The sequence below is a fragment of the Pristiophorus japonicus genome, chromosome 5 (assembly GCF_044704955.1).
Source record: "Pristiophorus japonicus isolate sPriJap1 chromosome 5, sPriJap1.hap1, whole genome shotgun sequence".
NCBI classification, from domain to species: Eukaryota; Metazoa; Chordata; class Chondrichthyes; family Pristiophoridae; genus Pristiophorus; species Pristiophorus japonicus.
This window is the reverse complement of record NC_091981.1, coordinates 72795052-72818584: the sequence shown is the minus strand read 5'-3', so window position 1 is coordinate 72818584 and position 23533 is coordinate 72795052. Positions and strand designations below refer to the sequence as shown.

General features: G+C 46.6%; 1 protein-coding gene across 1 annotated transcript in view; it reads left to right on the top strand.

The window, feature by feature from the left end:
- Nucleotides 1–20887, top strand: part of phactr1 (phosphatase and actin regulator 1) — a 523423-nt gene extending 502536 nt beyond the window's left edge. The window contains exons 13-14 of the mRNA XM_070879882.1: nt 20653–20729; nt 20821–20887. Coding sequence (XP_070735983.1) covers nt 20653–20729; nt 20821–20836 — 93 coding nt within the window. The 3' untranslated portion in view covers nt 20837–20887. The remainder of the gene's footprint in view (nt 1–20652; nt 20730–20820) is intronic.
- Nucleotides 20888–23533: the final 2646 nt, after the last annotated feature.

Here is a 23533-nt window from a genome sequence, read left to right as displayed (position 1 = left end):
TCGGTTTCTAATTCGAACCTCAGACCGAACAGGTATTGATGCATCTTTTTAACACCGTACGCACACGCTAAAACCTCTTTTTCTACCGTACTGTAGGCTCTTTCTGCTTTATCCAAACTTTTGGATGCATACGTGACAGGTTGAAGTTTCCCCAACTTATTGGCTTGTAACACACAACCAATTCCATATGACGATGCATCACAGGCCCAAACGAAACATTTACATGGGTCGTAATGTACCAGCTGCTTGTTTGAGCAAAGCAGGTTGGTGCCTTTCTCGAAAGCTCTGTCTTGCAATGCGTCCCACACCCAGTTGTTGCCTTTTCTCAATAGCATGTACAGTGGTTCAAGTAAGGTGCTCAATTTAGATAGGAAGTTACCAAAGCAGTTGAGTAGACTCAGGACGGAAACGCAGCTCCGTCATGTTCTGCGGCTTGGGTACATTGTTGATGGCTTTGGTTTTCACGTCAGTAGGTCTGATGCCATCAGCGGCGATTTTCCTCCTGAGGAATTCGACCTCCAGTGCCATGAAGACGCACTTTGAGCATTTAAGTCTGAGTCCCACTCTGTCCAAACGCAGTAGAACCTCTTCCAGGTTGTTCAGATGTTCCTTGGAGTCACGACCGGTGATCAGGATGTCATCTTGGAACATGATGGTTCTGGGAACGGACTTCAGTAGACTTTTCATATTCCACTGGAATATTGCTGCAGCCGAGCGAATTCCAAACAGGCACCTGTGGTAAATAAACAGTCCTTTATGCGTGTTAATGCACGTAAGTCTCTTCGATGTCTCGACCAACTCCTGCATCATAGAGGCCGACGTCAAGTCCAGTTTTGTGAACAACTTCCGTCTGGCTAGCATCGCAAACAAGTCATCAGCCTTCGATACTGGGTACTGACCTTGTTTCGAAACCCTGTTGATCGTAGCCTTGTAGTTTTCACAGATTCTGACTGTGCCATCACTTTTCAGCACAGGAACAATGGGGCAGGCCCATTCATTAAGTTCGACTGATGATATGATCCCTTTACGCTGGAGTCTGTCCAGTTCAATTTCAACCTTCTCCCTCATCATATACGGCACTGCCCAAGCTTTATAATGGATGGGTCTTGCATCTGAGTCCACGTGGATCTGCACATTGGCTCCCGTGAAGTTGCCGATACCCGGTTCGAAAAGCGAGGGGAACATGCTCAATAATTGGACACGTGTATCTTCCTCCGATGACAATGCCTTTGTCATGTATTCAACCAGCATTGTAACCCATGTATAATCTGACCTAAGTTGTATACTGTGAGAACACAGATCACTAGGTGGGAGACAGTCCTAACCTGGACCTTCAGGTATAAAAGGGGAAGCTCCACCCACCGTCATCACTTGAGTGCTAAGGAATAAAGGACAGGTCACAGACTGACCTTCTCTCAAGCATGGGCTTCGTGTGCATTTATACTGTGTAATAAGGACGTATCAATGGCGACAAGAAACTGGGATTTAAACCACGCGAGCATGGCCACTAGCAGAACAGACGAGAGGTACTGTGTTAAGGAATGGTTGGGACAGAGATTCAACATTGTTAAAGCAGCACACAGTTCTCCAGGCAGACAAGGGCAGTCAGGCATGCCCCAACATGTAGTCGAACCCAGAGGGGGTGTTCGACAGAGACAATGGCAAGTTGAACGGCGATTCACGCCATTGCAAGGGACATTGCGGCCAGTAATGGGGCCATCAACACCTGTTAATGGTGCACTCAAGGACAATAACAGGGGCAGTCAGGGACGATCGACTGGCAAGGGACCTTTTGTTTCAAACCGCAACTCATGCTGGAGGTGTGGAGGCATACATTCAGCCGGAGTTTGCAGAGATGAGCAAAATACCTGCAGAAATTGCAGAAATGGACACTGGGGGAAATCGCTGGAAGCTGAAGTTCAGCGAGTACATGTGGAGCACGTATACAGTTCATACACCAGGACGCCACCGATAATGATGAAAGTGCTCCTCAATGGCATCCCAGTATCAATGGAGTTAGACACGGGTGCCAGCCAGTCCCTGATGGGTATCAAACAGTTCAAAAAGTTGTGGGCATCCAAGGCCAGGAGGCCAAAATTATCGCCGATTGACGCACAGCTACGGACTTACACAAAGCAGATCATTCCGGTGCTAGGCAGCGCCACGGTTGTCGTGACCCACAAAGATTCGGAGAACAGGTTGCCACTCTGGATTGTCCCAGGGGACGGTCCCGCACTACTGGGGAGGAGTTGGCTTGCTGTCATGAACTGGAAATGGGGCGATGTCAATGCAATTTCCTCTGTGGAGCGAGTATCATGCTCACAGGTCCTGGACAAATTTGACTCATTATTTCAACCCGGCATTGGCACTTTCATGGGGGCCAAGGTAGTGATTCACATAAACCCGGACGCCAGGCCAGTACACCACAAGGCCAGAGTGGTGCTGTACGTGATGCGGGAAAAGATAGAAGGCGAATTGGACCGTCTGTTGAGGGAAGGCACCATCTCGCCAGTCGAATTCAGTGACTGGGCGAGCCCGATTGTGCCGGTGCTCAAGGCGGATGGGTCAGTCAGGATATGTGGTGATTACAAGGCCACCATCAATCGGGTGTCACTCCAAGACCACTACCCGCTACCGAGAGCGGAGGACCTCTTTGCGACGCTATCCGGTGGCAAACTTTTTTCAAAATTGGACCTGACCTCAGCTTACATGACCCAGGAGCTGGCGAGTGAGTCGAAGAAGCTGACCATCACGACACACAAGGGGTTGTTTGAGTACAACAGATGTCCGTTCGGGATTCGCTTGGCCGCCGCGATCTTCCAACAAAATATGGAAAGCCTCCTCAAGTCGATTCCAGGGACGGTGGTTTTTCAGGACGACATCCTCATTACGGGTTACGATACTGAAGAACACCTCCACAACCTGGAGGAGGTGCTACGCAGACTGGACCGGGTAGGTCTGCGACTGAAAAAGGCGAAGTGCGTCTTCCTAGCTCCAGAGGTAGAATTCCTGGGCATGAGGGTAGCAGCAGACGGGATCAGCCCTACTGCATCCAAGACGGAAGCGATCCAGAGAGCACCCAGACCCCGTAACACAACGGAGCTGCGTTCGTTCCTGGGGCTCCTGAACTATTTTGGTAACTTTCTTCCCAAATTGAGTACGCTGCTAGAGCCACTACACGTGCTCCTACGCAAAGGTCGCGCATGGGTCTGGGGGGACAGCCAGGAAAGGGCTTTTAATAGAGCACGCAATTTGTTATGTTCCAACAATCTGTTAACGCTATATGACCCATGCAAGAAACTTGTGTTAACGTGCGATGCGTCGTCCTATGGTGTCGGGTGTGTGTTGCAGCATGTCAGTGCCAAGGGTCAGTTACAGCCGGTAGCTTATGCCTCCAGGAGTCTGTCCCAGGCAGAAAGGGGCTACGGGATGGTAGAAAAGGAGGCGCTCGCATGTGTATATGCGGTAAAGAAAATGCACCAGTACCTGTTTGGCAGGAAATTTGAGCTGGAGACAGATCACAAACCCCTAACGTCCCTTTTGGCCGACAACAAGGCCATAAATGCAAACGCATCGGCCCGCATACAGAGGTGGGCACTCACGTTAGCTGCCTATGACTACACAATTCGGCACAGACCGGGCACCGAAAACTGCGCCGATGCACTCAGCAGGCTCCCACTAGCCACCACTGAGGGGGCTACCGAGCATGGTGCTGAGATGATCATGGCTGTTGAAGCTTTCGGAAGCGAAGGCTCACCCGTGACAGGCTGTCAGATTAAAGTCTGGACAAATAGAGACCCGCTATTGTCTCTAGTCAAGAAATGTATCCTGAATGGGGACTGGGCAGCCAGGTACAGGGCATGCCCTGAGAAATTTAAACCATTTCACAGGCGCAAGGATGAACTCTCGATTCAGGCCGATTGCCTACTGTGAGGAAACCGCGTAGTCATGCCCCAGATGGGCAGAGAGGTGTTCATCAGAGAACTCCACAATGGGCACCCGGGCATTGTCACGATGAAGGCAATTGCCAGGTCACACGTTTGGTGGCCAGGGATAGACGCAGATCTGGAACTTCGCAGGTGCAACACGTGTGCCCAGCTGGGCCATGCGCCCAGGGAAGCCCCCCTTAGCCCCTGGCCATGGACTGCCAAGCCTTGGCCACGCATCCATGTGGACTACGCAGGTCCTTTCACGGGGAAAATGTTTTTGGTTGTAGTAGACGCCTACTCCAAATGGATCGAGTGTGACATTTTAAATTCAAGCACATCCTCTGCCACGGTAGAAAGTCTACGGGCAATGTTCGCCGCCCACGGTCTACCGGACATCTTGGTCAGCGACAATGGCCCGTGCTTCACAAGCACTGAATTCCAGGACTTCATGGCAGGCAATGGAATTAACCATGTTAGAACGGCACCGTTCAAGCCAGCCTCAAACGGCCAGGCAGAACGAGCAGTGCAGATAATCAAACAGGGGATGCTCAGATTCCAAGGGGGTTCCCTACAAAGCTGCTTATCACGCCTCCTGTTGGCCTATAGATCCCGACCACACTTGCTCACAGGGGTTTCACCCGCAGAGCTACTAATGAAAAGGATGCTCAAAACCCGATTATCCCTTATACACCCCACTATGAAAGAAATTGTCGGGAGCAGGCGCCAGTCACAATATCACTACCATGACAGGAACGCGAGGGCGCGATGTATTGATGTAAATGATCCTGTTTTGTCCTCAACTACGCTGCAGGGCCCAAATGGCTCGCAGGCACTGTGGTTGCCAAAGAGGGAAATAGGATTCTGGTAGTTAAACTTACCAATGGACAAATCTGCCGCAGACATGTGGATCAAACAAAAAGGAGGTTCAGCAACCTCATAGAAGAAGCAGAGGAAGAACACGATATAGAGTTCACTCCACCACAGGTGACCGAACACCGGAACCAAAGGGAGGAGAGCCCAGTCACTGTGGGCAGTCCAGACAGGCCTGAGGCACTGCAAACAGCAGACACTCAGGCCAGCGCCCAACAACCGGAGCCCCAACTCAGGCGCTCTACAAGGGAGCGTAAACCACCAGAGAGACTCAACCTGTGATCCCAATAAGACTTTGGGGGGGGAGGTGATGTCATCTATTCAACCAGCGTTGTAACCCATGTATAATCTGACCTAAGTTGTACACCGTGAGAACACTGACCACTAGGTGGGAGACACTCCTAACCTGGACCTTCAGGTATAAAAGGGGAAGCTCCACCCCCCTCATCACTTGAGTGCTAAGGAATAAAGGACAGGTCACAGACTGACCTCTCAAGCATGGGCCTCGTGTGCATTTATACTGTGTAGTAAGGACGTATCAGCCTTCATGACGTTCCAGTTACATCTGAATTTCTCCAACCAGCTCCTACCGAGCAGCGTTGGGCCATTGCCTGGAACAATCCACAGCGGTAACTCGTGAACCACACCGTTATATGACACATTAATTCGTGCGCTGCCAATCACCTTTATCAGTGCTTTAGTGTACGTGCGCAGCTTGGCGTTAACAGTGCTCAGCCTGGGCCTCACAATCTTAGTATCCCACAGCTTATTAAATGCCCTCTCGTTCATGATCGATTGACTCTCCCCTGTGTCCAGTTCCATCGATACCGGTATTCCGTTAAAATTCATGTTAATCAAAATTGGTTTATTCTTGGTTATGAAAGAGTACAGTCCATACATTTCCTCCTCTGGCATCTCAGATTGAGTATCCGGATCCACGCTAGTCTGACTCTCATCCTCCATGTGGTGTGTCGCAGCTCGCTTTCTCATCTGAGGACACTTGCGCTGGAGATGCCCCACTCTCAGACAACCTTTGCAACTATACTTAGAACTGAGATGAGGAGAAATTTCTTCTCTCATGGGGTTGTGAATCTGTGGAATTCGCTGCCTCAGGGAGCTGTGGAAGCTGGGACATTAAATAAATTTAAGACAGAAATAGACAGTTTCTTAAACGATAAGGGGATAAGGGGTTTTGGGGAGCGAGCAGGGCAGTGGAGCTGAGTCCATGATCATATCAACCATGATCTTATTGAATGGCGGAGCAGGCTCGAGGGGCGGTTTGGCCTTCTCCTGCTCCTATTTCTTATGTTCTTATTGCTTAAATCGGAACTGCCGGTGCCGATGATTTCACCCACAACGCCAACACGAAGAAGTCGGATACATTCCCGCTGGCGGACTTTGGGCAGCCACAGGTTTCGCAAATGCAGCCGGATAGGCCCTGCCATGTGCCGCTCTGCCGAACACCGAATCATTCGCGAACGCAACCGGATAGGCCCTGCCATGTGCCACTCTGCCGAACACCGAATCATTCGCGAACGCAACCGGATAGGCCCTGTCATGTGCCACTCTGCCGAACACCGAATCATTCGCATTTACAGTACTTGCCGAGGTTCGGTTCTTCACCGATATTTGCTTTAAACTAATGTCCGTCGTCATACATGATTGAGCGATCTGGATGGCCCTTTTTAAATCCAACTCATCCACCGCCAGAAGTTGGTGCAGGAACAGTTCGTGGTTGATACTGATAACAAAGAACTCACGCAGCATGTCTGCCAACACCGTCCCGAATGTGCATGGTCCCCTTATGTGTCTTAAGTCAGCAACAAATTCTGCCGCACTCTGGTCCTTGATCGAACGTGTGTATAAAACCTGTATCTCGAGATGATGATGCCGTCGTCTGGCTTGAGGTACTCCCGAACCAATGTACACAACTCCTCGTACGTTTTCTCTGTTGGATCACTAAGCATGAGTAGATTCTTTATCAAACCATAGATCTTTGAACCGCACACAGTGAGGAACACGGCCTGGCACCGATCTGTATCATTGACCCCCTTCATTTTGTTGGCCATGACGTACTGGTTCAAACAGCTGACAAAGTTTTCCCAATCTTCTCCCTCCACAAAAGCTCAAAAAATCCAATCTTGTTCATTTTGCAAACAAAGGTTCTTGTATTCTCGTAGGCAAATGTTATGTATGTAATAAAGGTTCAAACTGAGTACCGTTTAACTAAGCAAGGTACAAACTTGGCTTTGCTTTATTTAGGCCCAAAGTGTCTGACTCATAAAATGGCTGGACATTTATACCAGAGCAGCACCATGTGCGTGCTGCTCAGTGGCCTCCAACAATGACACCATCTGGTGGCTACAAACAGCATGTACATACATGACAGAGATGTTGAGTCATGAGGAAATCAATGAATAGTGGAGTTTCGGACCACTGCCTATTTTGATATATATTAATCACTTGGACTTGGGGATACAGGGCACAAATTTGAAACTTGAAATGAAGAAGATAGTAATAGACTTCAAGATGACATAGACAGCCTGGTGGAATGGGAATGAGATGAAATTTAACGCAGAAAAGTATGAGGTGATACATTTTGGTCGGAAGAATGAGGAGAGACAATACAAGATAAATGGTGGAATTTTAAAGGAGGTGCAAAAAGAGAGATACCTGGTGGTGTTTATGTACAAATCTTTGCAGGTGGCAGGACAGGTTAACAAAGGAGTTAAGAAAGCATATGGGATACTAGGCTTTCTAAATAGAGGCTTGGAGTACAAAACCCAGGTAGGTATGCTAAACCTATATAGGACACGAGTTTGGCCCCAGGTAGAGTATGGTGTCCAATTCTGGACAACAAACTTTAGGAAGGATGTGAAGGCTTTGGAGAGCGTACAGAGAGATTAACTAGAATATTTCCAGGGATGAGGGATTACAGTTACATGGATAGATGAGACAAACTTGGGTTGTTCTCCTTAGAATAGAGAAGGATAAGTGGGATTAGGCTGAATAGTTCTTGGTCGGCCGACGCGGACACGATGGACCGAAATGACCTCCTTCCGTGCTGGAAATTTCTATGATTCCATGAAGAGGCAAGTTGATGAGAGGAGACGTGTTTAAAATTATGGTTCAGATAGAGTAAATAAAGAGAAACTGATTCCAATGGCTGAAAGGTCAATAGTCAGAGTGCACAAATTAATGGTGGTTACAAAGAAACGGAGGTGACATGAGGAAAACATTCTTACACATTGAGCAATTAGGATTTGGAATGCACTGCCAGATATGGTGGTGGAAACAGATTCAAAAGTAGTTTTCAAAAGGGAATTGGATAAATACTTAAAGGAGAAAAAAATTACAGAGATATAGGGACAGAGCCAGCAAGTGGGACTAACTGGATTGTTCAATGAAAGAGCCAGCGCAGACTCAATTGGCTGAGTGGCCTCATTCTGTGCTGTACTATTCTATCGCCGCAATTTTATGGGGTTTTGTGCGGGTGCAATTGGAGGCGGGTCGGGTGGGAAATTTGAAATATCTTGCAGCGGGTCAGGAGCCCGCCGTCATCCACGAGTGACCCGAACGACACAGGCAGGCGAGCTGGTTTAAACCATTGTGAGGTACTTGACAGACCCAAAACTGCCTTTTTTACACTACCTTTCAAATTTCCCTGAGTGAGCACGGGAATCATGCATCTTGGGAACCACAACTGTGAACCTGAGGCAGGAGATGAGTGGCCATTGATCCAGGTCATCACTGCACAGCTTCAAAACTACAATAAAAACTCCAACCTCACAGCTGATCAGTTTCCTAAGGAAGATGTTGTTGCTGACTGCATTGTCAGCACAGATTTAGCTTTCTAAAAGTTGCAAGTGTTTCAAAGTCGGCATCCGCTGTCACTGCATTGGTAGAACCTCATCATCATCATAGGCGGTCCTTAATATCGAGGATGACTTGTTTCCACGCCACAAATGGATGTGTACACAGGTCTTTCAATGAAGGACCTGATATTCCAGGTCCCGAACTACATATTGAAGGGTGGAAGATGCCTGCGGTGGATTTTTTTTAATGTGTGGTGGCCGTTGCACAGGCAAGGATTAACCAAGACGACTGGAGGCCAGCTCTGCTGCATGGACCTAGTGCGCACACATATCGCAGTGTGGGCTGACCCGTGCTGCCCCTGGGCTCTCACCTTCCTGGCCCCCGAACTTACACCTGTCCTGGGCCCCAATCACATCGCTCCATGATCTCTCGCTGCTCCTCCACCCCGACCTCGCCGCTCCTGCTGTACCTGGCCACGCTCCAATCACCGTTCTGGGTATGGTGACATCCAAACCAGTCGCCCTCTTCATAGCCGTTGCCCTCCTGCACCACCAAGCGCTTTTAAGGCCCTGACCTGCTGCTGATGGTCTTCGCAGGTCGGGGCCACCTTGCTAGAGTATGGCGGAGAAGCGTTATTGGCATGAATGCATGACCTCAGTAGTGGGGAAAATGTTGGAATCATTCATTAAGGATGAAATAGCAGCGCATTTGGAAAGCAGTGATAGGATTGGTCCAAGTCAGCATGGATTTATGAAAGGGAAATCCTGCTTGACAAATCTTCTAGAATTTTTTGAGGATGTAACTAGTAGAGTGGACAAGGGAGAACCAGTGGATGTGGTGTATTGGGACTTTCAAAAGGCTTTTGACAAGGTCCCACACAAGAGATTGATGTGCAAAATCAAAGCACATGTTATTGGGGGTACTGTACTGGTGTGGATAGGGAACTGGTTGGCAGACAGGAAGCAGGGAGTCGGGATAAACGGGTCCTTTTCAGAATGGCAGGCAGTGACTAGTGGAGTGCTGCAGGGCTTAGTGCTGGGACCCCAGCTATTTACAATATATATTAATGATTTAGATGATGGAATTGAGTATAATATCTCCAAGTTTGCTGATTTCACTAAACTGGGTGGCGGTGTGAGCTGTGAGGAGGACACTAAGAGGCTGCAGGGTGATTTGGACAGGTTAGGTGAGTGGGGAAATGCATGGCAGATGAAGTATAATGTGGATAAATGTGAGGTTATCCACTTTGGGGGCAAAAACACAAAGGCAGAATATTATCTGAATGGCAGCAGATTATGAAAAGGGGAGGTGCAACGAGACCTGGGTGTCATGGTTCATCAGTCACTGAAAGTGGGCACGCAGGTACAGCAGGCGATGAAGAAGGCAAATGGTATGTTGGCCTTCATAGCGAGGGGATTTGAGTATAGGAGCAGGGAGGTCTTACTACAGTTGTACAGGGCCTTGGTGAGGCCTCACCTGGAATATTGTGTACAGTTTTGGTCTCCTAATCTGAGGAAGGACGTTCTTGCTATTGAGGGAGTGCAGCGAAGGTTCACCAGACTGATTCCCGGGATGGCTGGACTGTCATATGAGTAGAGACTGGATCAACTGGGCCTTTATTCACTGGCGTTTCGAAGGATGAGAGGGGATCTCATAGAAACGTATAAGATTCTGATGGGACTGGACAGCTTAGATGCGGGAAGAATGTTCCCGATGTTAAGGAAGTCCAGAACCAGGGGACATAGTCTTAAGATAATGGGTAGGCCATTTAGGACTGAGATGAGGAGAAACTCCTTCACTCAGAGAGTTGTTAACCTATGGAATTCCCTGCCGCAGAGAGTTGTTGATGCCAGTTCATTGGATATATTCAAGAGAGAGTTAGATATGGCACTTACAGCGAAGGGGATCAAGGGGTATGGAGAGAAAGCAGGAAAGAGGTACTGAGGGAATGATCTTATTGATTGGCGTTGCAGGCTCGAAGGGCCGAATGGCCTATGCCTGCACCTATTTTCTATATTTCTGTGTTACATCATTTCTCTTATCTGGAAGACAGAGAGCATGTCATTTCACCAATGCTCTTCCCGATCTGCAATGCTCATACTGTGTGGTAGAACCTATCACACCATTGACAGATTGCTTCTGTCATCTCTACTTGACCTGCCATCTATTCACACTCAGCATGGGTCACCTTGGTCTTCATAATCGGACCACGATGAACCCCAACACCAGCAGCACCAGGCACACCAGCAGCATCAGCAACACCACCAACCTTGTCCTCAACCACCTGATGCTCCACAGAACAAAGGGCATCGGCGCAGGGCTGCACCGCACCGGAGGCGATTCCCCCAACACAAGGAGAGGATGAATTTCCTCAACATGACGGAGCAGCAGTGCCAAAGGAGGCTCAGGCTATCATGTCAGGTCATCGCAGACATTTGCACATTGCTGGAGCAAGACCTGCAGCCCAGAGGAGCGGGTCTTACCACTGGCTGTCAAAGTCACCAGCGCCCTCAATTTCTTCGCCTCATGCTCTTTCCAGGGATCTGTCGCAGACATTTGTGGCATCTCGCAGTCAGCCGCCCACAATGTATCACACAGGTCACCAATGTCCTGTTTGACAACTCACCCAATTATATCAAGTTTGCCAATGATGAAGCCAACGTTACTGAGCGGGCACTGGCCTTTGCCACTCTGGCTAGCTTCCGACGGGTGCAGGCCATCATTGACTGCAGACATGTGGCCGTCTGGGCACCCTGTCAACACCCAGGAGTTTTTGTCAACCGCAAGGCCTCCGCTCCCTCAATGTGCAACTCATCTGCAACGATAGGAAGATCATCATGCATGTGTATTCCTGATTCCCTGGCAGCTGCCATGACTCTTTGGTCCTGCACCAGTTCACTCTCCCTCAGCTCTTTGCTCCTCCAAACAGACTTTCCATCTGGCTGCATGGAGACAAGGGGGCCGAAATTCAGCCTCCCAATAAGGCCTGTTACTGCCGGAGAGCAGTGGCCGCGCGCGGTGCCGAATGGCCGCTGCTTTTTGGTCGAATGGCCGCCGCTCGCGAAATTCTCTTCGATGGTTTTTCCGGCGGTCTCTACTTCCGCCCCGCTGCTGCTGAAACCCCCTAAGTTGTCAAACTGACGATCTCTTGCACCGCAAACTAAACTCGTAAAAAAAATCTTGCAGCTGCCGCACGGTGCCCTTAACAGTTTTTTCTGTCGGTGCACTGTGTTTGCAGTGTGAGCAAAATGGTGGTAGGGCCGCCATTAAAGGGAAGGGCGCACTTCCACAGCCGCCATCTTATTTTATTTGTTGGCCACCAGTTTCGACCGCGCCGCCAACAGGTGGCCCAGTGGACCTAATTAAAATAACCACCGAGCCCGCAGCCGCTCTCCCTTTAAGTGAAGGGAAGAGACGTGGTGACGCGCCAGCATGGTGACGTCATCAGCGCTACACTGATGACTGACAGTGGAGGACAAGCCGCCCGTCCCACATCCACCCCTCTTATGACCGATCTTCTGTTCTTCACCCCACCTCCGCCCCCATTATGACCAACTTCCACTCCACTCGAAAAAAAAGACAAAGAGCTAAATTTCACGCAAGAGGCCACCTCATCCACTGCGGCAGTGAAAACACAGGAAAACCAGTAGGTGCAACCTGTTTCCGGGGGAGGTGAACTGCTGTCCCAAGGGCTATCCACTGAAGATGTGGCTCATGGCTCCCTTGAAGAGGCTAAGTACTGATGCTGAGTGCAGATGTAATGAAAGCCACATTTCCACCAGATATGTCATAGAGCAGACAATAGGCATGCTGCCCACTAGAAGGGACAAGGACCTCCCTGCGTGCTCTCACTCCCTCCACAAGCACATGGAGGGAGTCAACGGGGAACCTGGTGCAGCCCTCTGTCTCAGTGCAGTAACATTTAGCACTCTTGGTAGCAGTCCAACTGTGCAGTGTGCCACCTGCACACTTCTGGATGAACCTTCAAATGCAATGTGGCCATGGCTTCTTTAAATATACCTTCTGAAAACACATCATCGATGATGCCATCAGACCTGCACCATTTATTAGGGCCGGGAAACATGCAGGGTGGCTTTGCTTGGCCCCATTAATGGAAAGTTGTTCTCAGGAATGGCATAGTATGAAGAATGGAGTTGCAACCCGCCACGGCGATCTCCCGCACTTGAACCGCCCATGTACAGAAAATTCTGGCTGCTAATTTTATGGGGCAGAAATTCGGGGCGTTTGCGCTTCCCATTAGACACAAACGACTTTCCGTCCGGGAAAGGTGCTGCTAATGACTCCCGCACAATTCCATGGGAGTTTGGCGGCAGAAGTAACCAGTAGCAGCCCGCGGCAAACGGTAGCGTCCCACTCCACTTTGCTGGCGATGACAACATCATCACCGTGCGCAGTGACCCGTTTTCGCCATGGAGCGAAAATACGGTAGCGCTCTTGAAGCTGCGCCGGGCGTGCCCGCGACAGCATCAGGGGGCATGTACCGGGCTGTAGGCTGCTCACCGGGTGTTATTTAAAGCGGAGGTGTGGAATTTTTTTTACCGGTCGCGGCCTTCTTCCTGCCTGATCACGAGGTCCGTGCCGCGAACTTGCAGACTGGCACTCTGCTTTTGTGCCGGGCTGTTTGCCACGGCATCCTGCTCCCTGGTGGTCCAGGGATGTCCCCATTGCTCGGCCGCAGAGTTGGCAGCTTGGCTCTGCCCTTTAATGAAGGGGAGAGCCCTGTCTACGCGGCAGTGCTACGCGTCCCATCGCATAGCCTTACGTACCTCGCGGAGCCCTTTTGCCCCGCTCATGACCCACAGAGCAAGTGGAACGCGACATTTTGCACTTCACTTGCTCTTGCGAGCAGTAATCCCCCTAACGGGGTGGAACAGGCTCAAGGGGCTGAATGGCCTCCTCCTGTTGCTATGTTCCCACTACAAGTTAAACCTTGACGAATGAACATAGAGTAAAAGGCAAATTTAGGACTGATGTCAAGAAATTGTTCAGACAAAGAGTGACCTACATATGGGAAGGACTTTCACATTGAGTAGTGGAGACATAAAACCTGCAATTGTTAATGGAACAGTTAGATGCTGTGATAGGGGCTGTGTAGGGGCGAGCCAAAAATCTTTCCTCAACTCTGTCTAACTTGTGAAAGAGCATAGAAAAGGGCAACAAGATTGTGTGTCAGCTGTGACTCTGTAGGTAGCACTCTAGCCTCTTAGTCAGAAGGTCGTGGGTTCTAAGTCTCACTCCAGAGACATAGAAACATAAAAACATAGAAAATAGGTGCAGGAGTAGGCCATTCAGCCCTTTGAGCCTGCACCACCATTCAATAAGATCATGGCTGATCATCACTTCAGTACCCCTTTCCTGCTTTCTCTCCATACCCCTTGATCCCTTTAGCCATAAGGGCTATATCTAACTCCCTCTTGAATATATCCAACGAACTGGCATCAACAACTCTCTGCGGCAAAGAATTCCACAGCTTAACGACTCTCTGAGTGAAGAAGTTTCTCCTCATCTCAGTCCTAAATGGCTTACCCCTTATCCTTAGACTGTGTCCCCTGGTTCTGGACTTCCCCAACATCGGGAACATTCTTCCTGCATCTAACCTGTCCAGTCCAGTCAGTATCTTATATGTTTCTATGAGATCCCCTCTCATTCTTCTAAACTGCAGTGAATACAGGCCCAGTTGATCCAGTCTCTCCTCATATGTCAGTCCTGCCATCCCGGGAATCAGTCTGGTGAACGTTCGCTGCACTCCCTCAATAGCAAGAACATCCTTCCTCAGTTTAGGAGACCAAAACTGCACACAATATTCCAGGTGAGGCCTCACCAAAGCCCTGTACAACTGCAGTAAGACTTCCCTGCTCCTATACTCAAGTCCCTAGTTATGAAGGCCAACATGCCATTTGCCCTCTTCATCGCCTGCTGTACCTGCATGCCAAATTTCAACGACTGATATACCATGATACCCAGGTCTCTTTGCACCTCCCCTTTTCCTAATCTGCCGCCATTCAGATAATATTCTGCCTTCGTGTTTCTGCCCTCAAAGTGGATAACCTCACATTTATCCTCATTATACTGCATCTGCCATGCATTTGCCCACTCACCTAACCTGTCCAAGTCACCCTGCAGCCTCTTAGCATCCTCCTCGCAGCTCACACCGCCACCCAGCTTAGTGTCATCTGTAAACTTGGAGATAATACACTCAATTCCTTCATCTAAATCATTAATATATATTGTAAATAGCTGGGGTCCCAGCACTGAGCCTTGCAGCACCCCACTATTCACTGACTGCCATTCTGAAAAGGACCCGTTTATCCCGACTCTCTGCTTCCTGCTTGCCAACCAGTTCTCTACCCACGTCAATACATTACCCCCAATACCATGTGCTTTAATTTTGCACACCAATCTCTTGTGTGGGACCTTGTCAAAAGCCTTTCTCCCCTGAGTGGACAGGGGAGAACATGCACCGGTTCTCCCCTGTCCACTCTACTAGTTACATCCTCAAAAAATTCTAGAAGATTTGTCAAGCATGATTTCCCTTTCATAAATCCATGCTGACTTGGACCGATCCTGTCACTGCTTTCCAAATGCGCTGTTATTTCATCTTTAATAATTGATTCCAACATTTTCCCCACCACTGATGTCAGGCTAATCGGTCGATAATTACCCATTTTCTATCTCCCTCATTTTTTAAAAAGTGGTGTTACATTAACTTCCCTCCAGTCCAGAGGAACTGATCCAAAGTCGATAGACTGCTGGAAAATGATCACCAATGCATCCACTATTTCTAGGGCCACTTCCTTAAGTACTCTGGGATGCAGACTATCAGGCCCTGGGGATTTATCGGTCTTCAATCCCATCAATTTCCCGAAGACACTTTCCTGACTAATAAGGATTTCCTTCGGTTCATCGTTCTCCCTAGACCCTCTGATCCCTCGTGTTTCCAGAAGGTTATTTGTGTCTTCCTTCGTGAAGACAGAACCAAAGTATTTGTTCAATTGGTCTGCCATTTCTTTGTTCCGCATTATAAATTGATCTGATTCTGACTGCAAGGGACCCACGCTTGTCTGCACTAATCTTCTTCTCTTCACATATGGAAGCTTTTGCAGTCAGTTTTTATATTCCCAGCAAGCTTCCTCTCATTCTCTTATTTTCCCCCTCCTAATTAAATCCTTTGTCCACCTCTGTTGAATTCTAAATTTCTCCCAGTCCTCAGGTTTGCTGCTTTTTCTGGCCAATTTATATGCCTCTTCCTTGGATTTAACACTATCCTTAATTTCCCTTGTTAGCCACGGTTGAGCCACTTTCCCCATGTTATTCTTCCTCCAGACCGGGATGTACAATTGTTGAAGTTCATCCATGTGATCCTTAAATGTTTGCCATTGCCTATCCACCGTCAATCCTTTAAGTATCATTCGCCAGTCTATTCTAGCCAATTCACATAGAAACATAGAAACATAGAAAATGGGTGCAGGTGTAGGCCATTCGGCCCTTCGAGCCTGCACCGCCATTCAATGAGTTCATGGCTGAAAATGCAACTTCAGTACCCCATTCCTGCTTTCTCGCCATACCCCTTGATCCCCCTAGTAGTAAGGACTACATCTAACTTCTTTTTGAATATATTTAGTGAATTGGCCTCAACAACTTTCTGTGGTAGAGAATTCCACAGGTTCATCACTCTCTGGGTAAAGAAGTTTCTCCTCATCTCGGTCCTAAATGGATTACCCCTTATCCTTAGACTGTGACCCCTGGTTCTGGACTTCCCCAACATTGGGAACATTCTTCCTGCATCTAAGCTGTCTAAGCCTGTCAGAATTTTAAACATTTCTATGAGATCCCCTCTCATTCTTCTGAACTCCAGTGAATACAAGCCCAGTTGATCCAGTCTTTCTTGATATGTCAGTCCCGCCATCCCGGGAATCAGTCTGGTGAACCTTCGCTGCACTCCCTCAATAGCAAGAATGTCGTTCCTCAAGTTAGGAGACAAAAACTCTGCACAATACTCCAGGTGTGGCCTCACCAAGGCCCTGTACAACTGAAGCAACACCTCCCTGCCCCTGTACTCAAATCCCCTCGCTATAAATGCCAACATGCCATTTTCTTTCTTAACCGCCTGCTGTACCTGCATGCCAACCTTCAATGACTGATGTACCATGACACCCAGGTCTCGTTGCACCTCCCCTTTTCCTATTCTGTCACCATTCAGATAATAGTCTGTCTCTCTGATTTTACCACCAAAGTGGATAACCTCACATTTATCCACATTATACTTCATCTGCAATGCATTTGCCCACTCACCTAACCTATCCAAGTCACTCTGCAGCCTCATAGCATCCTCCTTGCAACTCACACTGCCACCCAACTTAGTGTCATCCGCAAATTTGGAGATACTACATTTAATCCCCTCGTCTAAATCATTAATGTACAATGTAAACAGCTGGGGCCCCAGCACAGAACCTTGCGGTATCCAACTAGTCACTGCCTGCCATTCTGAAAAGTACCCATTTACTCCTACTCTTTGCTTCCTGTCTGCCAACCAGTTCTCAATCCACATCAGCACATTACCCCCAATCCCATGTGCTCCAACTTTGCACATTAATCTCTTGTGTGGGACCTTGTTGAAAGCCTTCTGAAAGTCCAAATACACCACATCAACTGGTTCTCCCTTGTCCACTCTACTGGAAACATCCTCAAAAAATTCCAGAAGATTTGTCAAGCATGATTTCCCTTTCACAAATCCATGCTGACTTGGACCTATCATGTCACCTCTTTCCAAATGCGCTGCTATGACATCGTTAATAATTGATTCCATCACCTTAGCTATCCTGCAATTCCTACTCTGACTAGCACGTGGCACTGGTAGCAATCCTGTGATTACTACCTTTGAGTTCCTACTTTTTAATTTAACTCCTAGTTCCCTAAATTCAGCTTGTAGGACCTCATCCCATTTTTTACCTATATCATTGGTACCTATATGCACCACGACAACTGGCTGTTCACCCTCCCCTTCCAAAATGTCCTGCAGCCGTTCCGAGACATCCTTGACCCTTGCACCAGGGAGGCGACATACCATCCTGGTGTCTCAATCGCGGCCACAGAAACGTCTATCTATTCCCCTTACAATAGAATCCCCTACCATTATAGCTCTCCCACTCTTCTTCCTGCCCTCCTGTTCAGCAGAGCCACCCATGGTGCCACGAACTTGGCTGCTGCTGCCCTCCCCTGATGAGTCATCCCCTCCAACAGCACCCAAGGTGGTGTATCTGTTTTGGAGGGGGTGACCACAGGGGACCCCTGCACTACCTTCCTTCCACTGCTCTTCCTGATGATCACCCATTCCCTAGCTACATGAGTAACCTTTAGCTGCGGTGTGACCTACTCACTAAATGTGGTATTCATGATATCCTCAGCATCGCGGATGCTCCAGAGTGAATCCATGCGCAGCTCCAGTGCCACAATGCGGTCTGTCACGAGCTGCAGCTGGATACACTTCCTGCACATGTAGTCGTCAGGGACACTTCCAGTGTTCCCACATAGCACAGGAGGAGCATGACATGGGACTGAGCTCTCCTGCCATGATTTAACCCTTAAATTAACTTAATTTGGCAACAATGCTAAAGGTTACCTACTGATAAAGGAAAAGAAAAAGACTTGAGCACAAAAATCTAGGCTGACACTCCAGTGCAGTACTGAGGGAGGTGCCATCTTTCGGATGAGACATTAAACCGAGGCCCTGTCTGCTCTCTTAAGTGGATGTAAAAGATCCATAGCACTATTTCGAAGAAGAGCAGGGGAGTTATCTCCAGTGTCCTGGCCAATATTTATCCCTCAATCAATAAACATAAACAGATTACCTGGTCATTATCACATTGCTGTTTGTGGGAGCTTGCCGTGCGCAAATTGGCTGCCGCGTTTCCTACATTAAGTGAAGTGACTACACTTCAAAAATACTTCATTGGTTGTAAAGTGCTTTGATACGTCCGGTGGTCGGGAAAGGTGCTATATAAATGCAAGTCTTTCTTTCTCTCTTTAATCCTAAAGTAAAAGGGGCTGAACAATCAAGAAATATATGAGGTGGGAGGGGGCATTGTGGCAGAGAATGAGGGAAAATTTGGGTGGTGAGGCTTATTGCCACCTGAAGACCATGACAGGGGTTTCCCTTGGACTGCTTCTGTCTGGTCCCTCTCCACCTGCCTCATGCAAATGGCAGCAGGGACACAGCCTTGATCCCAGAAGATGTTCCTCCCATTCACTTCCAGGGCTGCCATTTGGAAGCTGCAGGCTCCAGGATGTGATGGTAAAAGCCTCGAGATCCCTGTGTGAAGAGAGAAGGTCCTGTAGCAACTTTTTCTTCCAGTCAGCCCAGACACTTACCTGCTGAAGGCCCAGTTCTAACTCCACTTCAGAGTGATACCTGGTTTGATCTTTGGGGTGTTTCTCCTTCTCCTCCTCTTATGGTGCTGCAGCGACCACTCCCCTACCACAATGACTTGGATTTTCTACCCATCTAGCACTGGTGGGCTCCTTCTTGAAGGCAGGAATCATGCTTAAAACCCGCAATTTATAAATTAGGAAACAGGTCAATGATGGGGTGGATCTGGAAGGGCAGACCGAAGTCCTACTCAACCACAACAGTACCTTACAGAGGACTCTTTAAAAAAAAGGGTATACAAGTGCACTTCATTGAAGTACTTCAAATATTAAATTGTATGGCTTTATTATTTCAAAATATACAAGTTTGTTGAACATAAGATAGAAATAGTAATTAGTGAAAAGAAGATTTAGTAGATAGCACGAAAAATATCATTGTTCAAAATGAGAAATGTTTGGAATAATCTACCAAACAAGGCAATAGAAGCAAACATTGATGTACTAGAAGGGTAGGTTTTGATGGGAAATGGTCTTGTTGGATTTGGAACTCTACTTATATTTTTATAGTTAGCCAGAGATTGTGTGGGAAGGCCAATCCAGGCATTGATTCCCTGGAGTTGGACCACTCAGTAATTTTTAAGTTTAATGGAATTTAGTCTACACATCTCATTAGGGAGTTAAAGCCACAGTAGTGTCATCCTTTGTTGCTTCCCTGCTCAGAGGAGCCCACAGATATCCTTGTCAAGCTCCTGCAACTGGTGAGGCGGGAGGCAAGTGGTATACTCCAGAAGAAGCCAGGGTGATCATTCATTTTGTTATGGTGCTTGACCTCCCCAAAAGCATGCTCGGCAGATCACTAGGTGTTCAGGTCACCACAAATGCTGGCTAGAAGATGGACAGGTTTTTCTTGAAATAGGCTGAGTATTTGGGTAACATTGTTGATAACATATAACAGCAACAACGGTGACTTGGATTTATGTAGCGCCCTCAATATAGTAAAGCCGCTTCACAGGAACATAACAAGATAAAAAATTGACACCCATCTTATCTATGCAAAGAGGTTGGCTTCGTATATCTGTTTTGAAGTCTCCTGGACAAGAGTTAAGTCCTCCATATTTGCGAAGGTGAGCTTGTAGCCTGAAAGGTCCAATTGTCTGATGAGTTACAAAATGTTGGGAAGGACAATAAAGGGCTTGGGGGCAGAAGAGGAAGATGTCATTTATATAGAGGGCTATTTTGTATTGCACTCCTCCAGCCTGTGCACTACGGGTTTGTTATTTTTGGGTTGCTAGGAGTTAAGTAGGAACATAGGAATGAGGCTATACAACTCCCTGAGCCTGTTCCAGCATTCAATCTGTATTTTAACTCCATCTACCCGCCTTGATCCAGGATCCCTTAATAACCTTGCTTAACAAAAATCTAGCAATCTCAGTTTATAAATTTTCAATTGACCTAGCCTCAACAGTTTTTTGAGGGAAGAGAGTTCCAGATTTCCACTACCCTTTTGTGTGAAGAAGTGCTTTCTGACATCACCCAAGAAATACACAGATAGGAATTTGAAAGGAATATTAGATAGAATGCATAAAATAGCGCAGGGAAGAAATTAAATCCCACGGTCTCTTTAAAACCTTTAATACTTTTTCAATTTCAGGCTGCTATTCGTAAGGAACTGAATGAATTCAAGAGCACTGAAATGGAAGTGCATGAATTAAGTAGGCACCTAACAAGGTGGGTGTACCTGTTTTACATCATATTGAATAGAATGTCTTCATATTCTAGATAAATGTCATCTATTAAATATTTACTGTATTCTTCTCAGGTTTCACAGGCCCTAGCTGTTTACTGCGTACAACCACAGGGAGTCTTATAAAAAAACCGAAGTGCTAGGACTGTACAGGTGCCCATTAAACCGAACCAGGACTGAACTCTTCTTAATTGCCTTTGTGTGTCAGATATTTACTGCAATGGAAACTTTCCAATTGTCTACCAATCTACTGACCTTCAGGAGTCACCATGTCCTTCCAGGGATTGGATCAGATGTGCCACATCCATAAGCTGATAGCTATATTTAGACTTCTAGTACCGTCATTCAGCGTTGTCTTGATCTCTTTCATTATTTATTGCTCTGGATGGTGCATAAGGATGAAATCTCAATCAATAATTCTCTTTAATGTCATTACATGTGTGATGGAGCTGAGGCAGCACATTGCAGTTGTTTCTCTAAAAAAACACCATAGTTTCTCTTCAGTTAATATTACTGAACTTTTAGCACACTATCGCTTTGTGACCTTAACTCAGATAGCCTGTACCAAGAGTGTGGCTGGCTAAATTGCACCCAGTTTATCAGGTATTGGCTGCATTTACACATCTGGATAGAGAATATATCTCCAATAGATATTCTCCGTTCAGCAGGTTTGCTGAAAGGGGCTACACTATATATTTTATAATAAATATATCTGCTACATAAAGATTAAAAATGACACATAACACATTGGATAACAATAAGCAGCAATTGACACAAATGTAACAGTAACAAGCTGTATTGCGCCTAACCATGTTCTGACCGCCTGGAACACAAATAACAGATTGTTTGCAGTTTTTTAAAGATGCTCCTGCACTGGTAAATGATGGGGATTCTTCAGTACACAGTTTGTACACCTTGAGCCTTGTATATGTAAGAAACGTCTTCACATATACAATTTGTTGGTCTAGCAGAATAAATTTATTACACTTGCTAAGTTACTAACTTTAAAAAAAAACTGAATTATTGATTTATCACACCGTGTTAAGGTTACAGAGGCTGCAGAGTCTAATATTCAATCAGAACCTATTTTAGAAACTTGCAAGAATGATTTTACCCAAGACAGTTGAGTTTTATACAATATAATAGACTGGACATGGGAGGATTAAACAAGTGTCTCTTTAGCTTGATGTAGGATATTGAAAGAAAGGGCCTGTGTCCATAGTTATCTGACAATGTTGATTTGTATTATATATTACCCATGTGGCTGCACTTTTCAAGGAAGACGCTTTACATATACCCATAATGAGTGCGTCATTTTGAACAGGGAAAAAAAGTGAATGGTGGTGTAAATCAAATGAGCCGTTCAGTTGTGTATAGTGAAGTATGTGTGTGACTGTATACCAGCCCAGACAATAGTTGTGAATGGGGTGCAACTGCCAGGCAGCACTGCTCTAAATGGAATGTTTTCTAATATGATCAACATGCTGAAGTTCAGCAGCCAGCATATACATGCTCAGTTATTCTAATAACCTTATTCTATATGTGCCAGTCCTGTATTTGACCTCAGATGCAGTGGCTGTATAAACTAGAGGCCTTTGTTCTTAATCTGCACCTAACTCTACTACAAAGTCGGGATTTGGGTATCAATATTAAGACAAACTTGAATGATTTATTCTAATTTTTCTATCATTTCTTACATTGAATGAAAAGGAAGTTCTACCAATGACCTTAGTAGAATTACAAAGAATGGAAAAGTTGCCATTAAATTTAAGCTTGTCTTTAAACTGCCATTGCCCACTAACCAACTACCATACAGTAGATTCTGTTGTTTTGTCCCTGCCATTTTAGCCAAACCTGTAATTCAACTCACTTAGAAACTGATGCTGTTGATGTTCAGCTCCTTCAGATTGGAGTTTAAACCATTATTTTCTGTGTGCATTAGCTAAACTGCTCAGAGTCTTTGATGTCCAGTTTAAACTCCAATTGCTCAGTATGTTTTCATGCACACATGATTCTGAACAAACAGTATGAATTCATGTGAGTGTTGAGTGCCTGTACATAGTTGTCTTTGTAAAGGAGTGAATGTTGTGGCAGCTCCCCCTGTGCTCTTCCAGTATTGTATAATTTAAAAAAAATTTTGATGTATGAAAACTGTAAATAACCATAAAAATATTTGAGTCTCTAATTTGGTTTGCTCCGGGCTTTGCCATCTGTACATACTGAAATTGCATGTTATTGTATAACTTAAATTACTGTCTACAAGTTTGTTTCAAATGATGTATACAGTTTCTTAAAACTAAATCTTATTTAAAAAAAGTCTTTTTTTAATGGTTGGAATTCAACAACTGTTTTTACACAAAAGGGACTTCAATTTAGAGAGTTTGGTTAAATCTAATTTTGCTAAATAACTCAAGCTTTGGTCCCATTAAAATTTAAAACAAAGGCAAACTGGTGTCATTTCATTTTCACAGTCATTTGATGCAAACTTTTGCAAGTTCGTTGAGTTTGGAATGGGTACACATTATAAATGCAAGTAATAAAGAGATAGGGAGCTAACCTGGGCTCTGTCATGCCCGTATTTTGGGCACCCTGAGGCCTCCTATAGGTCGAAAATGACATCTGCGATGCGCACGCACACACTTCCAAAGGGAAGTGTGCTGTGTGCTGGACACCATATTTGTAAAGGCATTTGCAAGTGTGCGCACAAAATCATGACCAAAACCATGCAGAGCAGGCAGAGCATGACATGTGCAACATTGATTTGATGCCATTTTCAAGCTCCATGTTG